Source organism: Macrobrachium nipponense, chromosome 2, assembly GCF_015104395.2.
Source record: "Macrobrachium nipponense isolate FS-2020 chromosome 2, ASM1510439v2, whole genome shotgun sequence".
NCBI lineage: Eukaryota > Metazoa > Arthropoda > Malacostraca > Decapoda > Palaemonidae > Macrobrachium > Macrobrachium nipponense.
Window position 1 is genome coordinate 105,391,561 of NC_087201.1, and position 9,057 is coordinate 105,400,617.

Sequence of the window (9,057 nt, forward strand, 5' to 3'; positions counted from 1 at the left end):
TCCTTCCGTTTCATTACCTTTTCACTCCATCCATTCAATCCTTCCTAAGTCTCCCTCTCTTCTCCTTTCTTCCAACCTTTCTGAGTTATACTTTTCACAGAGGTCCTTAATTACTACCCTAATGCAGTTCTTGTATTTTAATAATTCATACTTACATTTTTATTTATTTATTTATTTGCTAATTTATCTTTTTTTCTAACAACTGATCTCCTCTTTCTGTATTTCCCATTACCTTCTGTTACTTCTTTCGAATGAACAACATATTCTTTGGAAGCTTGAATTTCAAGCCAATGCTTCTATGGGCTTCTTCCATATGACTAGGGTTCATCTTATGAATCATAATAATAATAATGTACATGTTTAGCTTACCATAAAGCTAATGTAAACGAGCAATTTTTCACATTACTATGTCTTTGGTTTTGGATGGTAACAATATAGCTTCAATCGGCAAAGAATGAGTTTTTAAAAGGCTCATTAGTTTCTTCCATCAAGGTGCTCCTTCAGACTTTAAGGTTACGAAGGATTTTTTTATGTGCTCGTGTTTTGGTACGTGTATTAAAATGTATTTTGTAACTGTGAAGGATATATTATTCTAAGTTCACTTGCGTGAGGGTCATGATTCAATAATATCCACGACAGTGTTAGTATTTTTACATAGTTTCTACCTGATTACCGGTAATAGATCGATAAATAGATATTGCCTTTATTATGTTTTAAAAAATTGCTACTAAAGTGCATCTTCATTTAGAGCTTATTCAACGATATTGACTTTCCAAATCAAAGACTTCCTTCAACTTTCAAGTAATCCCTACCTACAACTTTCTACCTTCATAGACGCCATAACAACAGAGACTCAGTTACAGCGTTATGAGTGGTCTTCAGGGGTCCCTGAATGCAATGATTTTTTTTTTTTTTTTTTTTTTGTTTTTGCGTTTTGTGTGTAAACAGGCAGAACACACAAAGCCCTTGTTTATGCCCAGAATGTTTTTCGCGTGAATAGACTATAATATTCTTGTGTTACATCAAGTTAAATAATGAGATATTTTAGGGAAAGCATCGTTTATGTCCCTACTTGTACTCATGAGAAAACTTCATACTTTTTTCGGTTATTCCAAGTGACTGTGCTCGTGTTTCATCTTAAGCTCGTGGTTCTTTCACATGACTACCCTCTTGTCTGAGGCTACTATGTTATTGGCATTTAAAGCTGATCTTAATTCATCATTGGTCAATATCCATCTAAAATCTTCAATTTGGTCAACAAGCAAGAATTGTAAGAGCAGTTCATCATCACCATTGCTAAAGCGAGCATCAGCAACATACTTGACGTTATCATCAGTATCGTTGTTTGTGAGAACATCATCCTGTTCAGCCCTCTTCAGATGCAGTCTCATGGTGGGCTACCCATCCCACCCACACCCAGGCAGCTTTGAGCGTCTCGATCAAGTGTCGTGTTTTGATCAGAAAATGATGGTGTCTATGGCGTCCTCAGATCGGGTGGCGGCCGCGTTGAATGGCTCCTCTCGAGTTTCCAAAGTGGGTCACCGAAGGCCTTTGTTGACGGTTTACCCTGCTGGTTTCCTCTGGGCCTGAGATCTGCTTTTGATTGATTTGCGGATCATATTAGTGCCTAGTTGTCACTGGGCTGGTATTGGGAGTGTTGGAGGTAGAAAGAAAGGAATCTGATGTACAGGAAGAATGGAAAGATGCATTGGGCTAAGTGTGTGGGAAGAGAAAGAGAAATGAGGGAGAGGATGAGAGAAAAGGTCAACCATTATGTGGGAATATTCTTAACCTTGTCGTCTTCTTGACTGGTGTTGTGGCAGCCCCTGTTGTCATCACTGCTCTGGATCACAAGGCTTTTGTGTTTGGTTTCTCTGTCTTGAGAGATTCCAGTTTTCTTGTGAGAAAAACTGCTGCGATTTGCTTCAAGGTATGTGACAGGCCCCGGGTCTGTCACCAGAGAACTGGAGGCTATTCCAGAAAGGGAATGGGCCTGACCATATGTCTAATGCATCGAGTAATGAAAAGCAGAATGCTTGAAATTAATAATGACCCTCGAAAATTTGAGAGGTTATTGATACATGCATTTCATAGGACGATTGTTCAAAAGTCTTTTTAAGTCATATGGTAAAACCTTTCTTTGAATCCAGGTTAAAGTAGTTAAGACAACAGGGAAAGGTTTTTTTTTTTTTTTTTTTTTTTTTTAACAGGATAGATTAACAGGGTAGAGGATACTGGCAATTTTAGACTGAGGTTTTGGAACAGTGAGAAAATTGCGAAAATTGCGATTGATATTAGGGAACAAATGTTTCTGTAATCATCTAGAAAAATACATCCCGTTGAACACTGCCATCACTATTTTTTCCACTGAGAATTAGAAAGTTTCTTAAGGGATTTCCTTACTTCAATGAGACTGAATGTTTTGTGACACAAGATTTCATATACACAAAATAACCTAATTGCATATTTGACGATTCGTGTAATTGTAATGAAAAGAAACATGTCCGTAACCAGTAAATTTTTAGCGCTGAAAAACTTTTGTTTTTGGAATCTGAGAGGGTTTCCTCAAGAGTTTTAGAAGGAAGCATTGACAAAAAATTTGGAGATACTGAACAGCTAAGAATTAAGGCCTAGTCAACGCAATATAGAACTTTAGACTGACAAATATTTGATGAAGGAATCATTGGCACAGCCTGGATTTCAAATCAATGCATACAACCTGGAAGTTAAGACTCCGAGAGATTGATTGAAGTACCTGACCTGGAAGTTGAAACAAACAACGAAAAGCCTGGAATATAGATTGCCATTGTATGAATAAACGTGTTCCATGGTCAGGCCATTAAGAATAAATACACAAACATGGGATTTGAAAGAGAGGTTTCTCTTGCTTGAAAATGAAGAGAAAACCAACATAAATATATGTGAGTTCAAAGTTACAGTACTTGATCAAAGGTCTTTTCACTATTGCCTAGAAGTTATGAGAAAGACTTAAAGATTCTGGAAGTCAAGAAAGGAAGAGTATATTTAATTGCAATGCAGTAACCTTAATTAGATCCTGTTTCATCTCATGAAGATACATTTGGGTACATAAACTCCACATTCCGACAGTCGTTTATTTTCTTAAGTTAGTCGTTTATGGACCTACAAGAATCCTAAATATATATACAACTCTACACATCTTTACAAAGCTCTACGTACATAATGACTGGAAACATGTACAGTACATACATAAATAAATCACGGATAATTTCTTGGTATTTGTGACAGGAAATGTACGTTACAAAAATGCGTACACATAGAGATGAGGGTGGGGTAGGGATGGAGGCAAGGTAGGGTATAAGGAGTGGGAGTTGAATGGTTTAGAAGACAATAATTATGATAATGAGCTTAGTTTATATCGATATAAGCACAGACTTATGTTGGTTTTGATTTCGAGTGACTTCGAGGAGGGGAGAGACGCACATCAAAATACACACAGTTGGTTGTCTTGTAGGAAAGATGATTTGGAGGCTGATGGCGGGGGGTGGGGATGGGGGTGTCTGGTGTGTAGAGGTGATGATTGCTGGGAGGGGTGGTGAATGATGCCGCTATTATTTAATTGTTGTCTTATGGTATTTTATTCAGTATAGTAAAAGGGTTGTTGACCATGAGATGCGAGGGTAGCCTGTCCTCAGGTTATCTTAAAGGTTAAGTAAGACTGACATTTTTTTCAAATTCTCTCCTTAAGAAAATTATAAGAGTTTTTGAATATGCACTTGTTTGCATACACATATACAACTGCATAGATGTATTTACATTGTCGCCTAATAATAATAATAATAATAATAAATAATAATAATTAATTAATAATAATACCACTCATTCTTTAGAAGCCTGCGTTGATGTAGGAATAGATTTAAATATAAGATGCAAATCCGATTACTGAATATTTAAATTTTTCGTCATACAACCTGACAAATAGACCTTTTAATTATTCTTATATTTCTTGTATTGTACCTTTCTCATTTTCTTTATTAATCAGTTGACTCATTCAGCTTAAAAGAGAGAGAGAGAGAGAGAGAGAGAGAGAGAGAGAGAGAGAGAGAGAGAGAGAGAGAGGAGAGAAAAACGTAGAAATCACACAACTAACTTAAATTATCGTGATAAGCTTGCTTGTTGATTTGATTGTTATTTTTCGTCAAGGCATCAAGAGCAATGCCTTTCTTTAGATCTAAAATTATATGATCAAGATTTTGAGGTTTAAAGGCTCGATCTTCTGACTTCTGCGAGAGAGAGAGAGAGGAGAGAGAGAGAGAGAGAGAGAGAGAGAGAGAGAGAGAGAGAAATTCATAGGTGATTTTTTGAGATTGATAATAAAAAGAATAACTGTTAGAGTAAGGGTGAATTGCAAAATTATCTAAATACCATATCAGGAAGGTAATCGTCAAGTGTGTTCTTGAGAAACATTATGAACTGAAAAATGGAAAGGTTCAAGAATGAATTCTGATATAACACCCGGCAACTTACATTAAATGCCGTAACAACAAGAAATGTTTCAAACTTGATTGACTAATGACATTTCATACCAAATCATTGCTATTGAGATGGAAAAGTTTGCAACCACAGTTTAAGATATCACAGTAGATTCAGTATATGATTATTAAACTTTCCTTTTTATTACATTAGATAGATGTCAGGTCTCCAGATTAAAACGCATCTTCCTGAAAAATGATGACGAAGCGAAACAATATTCCATTGTTGCCAGTTTCGGAAAAAAAAAAATGATGTGGAAAGGTATTATGATTTGACTGAGGACTTGGGCTGAACTGCAGTTGACTAGGGAAATCTCGTGACTGATCCGGAGGTTAACAAAGGAGCTAGTCACAGCGACTTTTCAAGACGACTTGCTTAGGACGAGTCGCCGATTTCACCCCCGACATCATGGTTGACATTTTTTTTTATTCATTTTTTCCACAGTTAGGAGGACGAGCTGATATCTGGAAGAGAAAGGAAATGTTTAACATATATCATCATAGTTGATGACGAATATTAAATAGAATTACGTGGTAAGATACAACACCTTTAATATAATCAAATGTCATGTCGAGGAAACATCAGTGGGAGATAAAGCACAAAATCATCGACATTTCATAAGAAATCGAAGTTTAGGCATTTTGGTTTCAGTTTCGACATCTGTTGCCAGGAACTACTTCCTTTGCTAATTTTCATAGTTTCTATAATTGCTATGATTTATTTATTTTATATATATATATATATATATATATATATATATATATATATATATATATATATATATACACAATCATATATCAGCACACATAGCTAGTATATACATAAAGAAAGATAAGTAACCAGAAACAGATAATTACAGCCACGTACTCAGCTGAGAGAGATGGGCCTTTAAGTTTTGAAGCAATCGGTGTAAAGGGATATGCTACTGAAACACAGTTAAAGGAGAAACAAAACCAAGCACGCAAAACAATCGCAAATGAAATGAAACCAGTATTTTGAAATTAAATGTGAATAATAATCTGCTGCTAAAAAGGTATCAAAATAAACCAAGGAATGGAGATGTTGTGTCGGGGTATTATTATTATTATTATTATTTTGTTAAAGATGATGGCAGCATCGTGGAATTGATTTTATATATGGTCTTTTCAATTCTTCTTATTATTCTCTTCTCATAAGGGCTGATATTTGCTAATACTGGCCGATGTTCAGCAAATATCAGCCCTGATGAGAAAGAGAAATAATAAGAAGAATTGAAAAGACCATATATAAAATCAATTCCACTGATGCTGCCATCATCTTTAACAAAACATGTTTGAGAGAGGGTCTCCTACCTTCATATATTATTATTATTATTATTATTATTATTATTATTATTATTATTATTATTATTATTATTGTAGTCGTCTATCTGTTTCAGTTATGTCATTACTGTTATTGATTTACTGATTCTGTTGTTATCATTATTATTACTATTTTAGTTGATTGCCCGTTTCAGTTATTACCATCATTGTTATTTGTCTAATGTTTCTAGTATTTTTATTATTATTATTATTGATGATATTAGTTATATTATTATAGTATTTGGTTATTCCATTTAATTATTATTATTATTATTATTATTATTATTATTATTATTATTATTATTATTATTAATATTATATTAATATTATATTAGTTATTATTATATTATTATTATTACTATTATTATTATTATTGTTGTTGTTGTTGTTTTGTTGTTGTGGTGTGTCCCTTTCAATTATTGTCATTTTTGTTATCGGTTTACTGTTTATTTTTATTATCATTATTACTTTTCCTATCGTTTTCAAAAACCCTTACCAATACTATTGTCATCATTATCCTTATTATCGCTAGTCATTAATATAATTATATACCTCAGTATAATGATTGATGAAGATGAAGTGGTCGAGTGGGAGGCGGCGGCGGAGGCGGACCGTTCATCTGTTGTTGTTGTTGTTGTTGCTGTTGATGTCGTTGTTGTTGTTGGTGTAGGGAATGGGCGTGAAGGTAAGCGTTGGTCATTTCCGCGGGGGTGGGGACGTGGGCGAGGGGGTTGCTAGGGCTAACGTTCTGCAGGAGGCGGGCGCTGTGCTCCTGGGCCTTCTGGCGGAGGGCGGCGATGCTGCTCGATCTGCAGGGCGAAGGGCGTCTGGTTAGGGCGTGCTACTCTTTTATTTTGTATTTTATTTATTTATTTTTTTACGGGGTTATATAGTATTGCTATTGTCGTCGTTGTCCATCACAGTATTGTACAGTAGCATACAGTATATATCCTATTAAATATATATATAATATAGAATATATATATATATATATTATTTTTATTTTTTTTTTTGTATATATATATATATATTATTATATATATTATATATATATATATTATATATATATATATATTATATATGTATATATATATATATATATATATATAGTATATTATATATATATATATAAAGAATATATGTAGCTATACGTATAGTACATTTATATATGTATGTATATATATTATTATATATACATATATATATATATATACATATATATGTGTATATATATATATATATATATATATATATATATATATATATATATATATATATAAATACATACATATGTATATATGTATCCATATCCGCAATCTGATAACATGACAAAGTTAACTAATGTTGATATCACTTCTTCGTGTTTTATTAACCGAAATTCATTACTTTGCCTGTATGTCCATTTCAGAATCATAAATATTTAAAAATAGAAGATAAACAACGACTGATATTGTTATATTACCTCAGTTTATTTCGTAACAGCAGTCTTAAGACCAGATGTAGGCCACACTTCAAAATTTATTGCCATAACTTAGCCAATGATCGCTGGAAGTAGCAAGTTGATCTTCCATATCAACCATTTCAGTGGTGATGACTTTGCTCTTATTTGATTAGAATTGTGGCAGTTGTTTTTCGAAGCTTTGATAAAGATATTTGAAGAGAGGAAAGACTGACCTAAAATCTTCGTTGGGTTGCTGCTGGTGGTGTTTTTCGCCCGGGGGGCTTCCAGCGTCGCTGTGGTCGTCTTCCCCGCTGGAATCCCCACCGTCGTCTCCGTCACTCAGAGCTCCTAATCCAGCATCGCCTCTTCCGCTGATTCTCGACTCTCCTTCGCCTGCTCTTTCTCCTGCGTCGGAACTGTCAGCTCCTCCTCCACCTCCACCAACTCTTCCACCTCCTCCTCCTCCTCCTCCTTCTCCTCCGCCTCCATCTCCACCACCTCCTGTTCCTCCTCCTCCTCCTCCTCCTCCTCCTCCCCCTCCTCTTCCACTTCCATCCATCTCTCCAGGAAGGTGTTCTCGGGTAATATCAGAATTCTTGATATCCACTTCGTTGTCTTTCTCTCCGGCCTCTGCCTTCTGCAGCTGCTGCGCCGCCTCCATGCTCTTCCGGTGCATACCTGAGGGAGGGGAGGGAGGGAGACACCTGTTAGTTAGTCCTCGATTTCTCTCGATTTCGCGGAAGTAACAAGCGTAAACATATGATAGCAATTAATCAGCGACACATCTATTCTATATAATAATACTAATATGGAAGCTGGCGCAACAAAATCCAGTATTAACACCCTATTGCTAAAGTGCATTAGTTAGTACACCGGAGAGGTCATTATTTACCCCTTATCTTGTGACATCGATGAAAGCATAAACACTTCGTGATGTATGAAAGGTGGAATATACGATTCAGTACCTTGTTTGCTAATACGATTGACATTTCTCAGAATGACTCTGCAGTTAAAATATTATTATGAATGAATACAACAGTACTAAATCAAAGAGCAATAATGCTGTCGTATTCGGAAAAACATCCTTCGATTCAGCTGAGCCAGATCGGATTTTGGGATTCACGGACTTGATAAAAAACAGCAATGGCAACTCTTCTAATATCATTATATTCTCTTATTTATGAGAGAGAGAGAGAGAGAGAGAGAGAGAGAGAGAGAGAGAGAGATTAATCATCTGGCATTTTGTTCGTTTTAGAAGTTAGATTGTTTACATGTGGATGCAGAGACGTGCTATATACGCAGATCTCAGACTCGGAATATGCGATATTTCATTTAACGCAAAGATACTAAAGCTCTAGAAACGTCTATCGTAATAAGAATAAATCAGTAAGTGTAAAAAAAAAACCCAAATATAATAGATATATTTAACAAACAAAGGTGTCACTTATAATACGAATCATTTTTCACCATTATTACGATAGGATATTGGTTATTTTGTTATTTTTCTTTGCAGTGGATCACGTTAGTACCAACTTCGTTGTTTTTGTCGTAAGACAAATTGAAATCTTCAAATTAGGATAGCAGTCAATAATAAGCATTCAAGCAACATCAATAGTGATGATACTGAAAATAATTGTAACTTTTGTTTTTATTGTTTGTCGTCAAGCGTCATGAGCGCGACGAAGAGAAAAAAAAAACCTTATCGGCCTATGAATGAATTTGATTTTTTAAACTGAAATTCGATAAACTTGACATACATACATA

General features: G+C 34.9%; 1 protein-coding gene across 1 annotated transcript in view; it reads right to left on the reverse strand.

Moving 5' to 3' along the window:
* Positions 1 to 4,145: 4,145 nt before the first annotated feature.
* The window catches only part of LOC135221265 (visual system homeobox 2-like), a 117,848-nt gene continuing 112,936 nt past the window's right edge, over positions 4,146 to 9,057 (reverse strand). Inside the window, exons 5-7 of the mRNA XM_064259079.1 lie at positions 7,527 to 7,971; positions 6,405 to 6,661; positions 4,146 to 4,976 (exon numbers count right to left, since the gene is read on the reverse strand). Coding sequence (XP_064115149.1) covers positions 6,406 to 6,661; positions 7,527 to 7,971 — 701 coding nt within the window. The 3' untranslated portion in view covers positions 4,146 to 4,976; position 6,405. The remainder of the gene's footprint in view (positions 4,977 to 6,404; positions 6,662 to 7,526; positions 7,972 to 9,057) is intronic.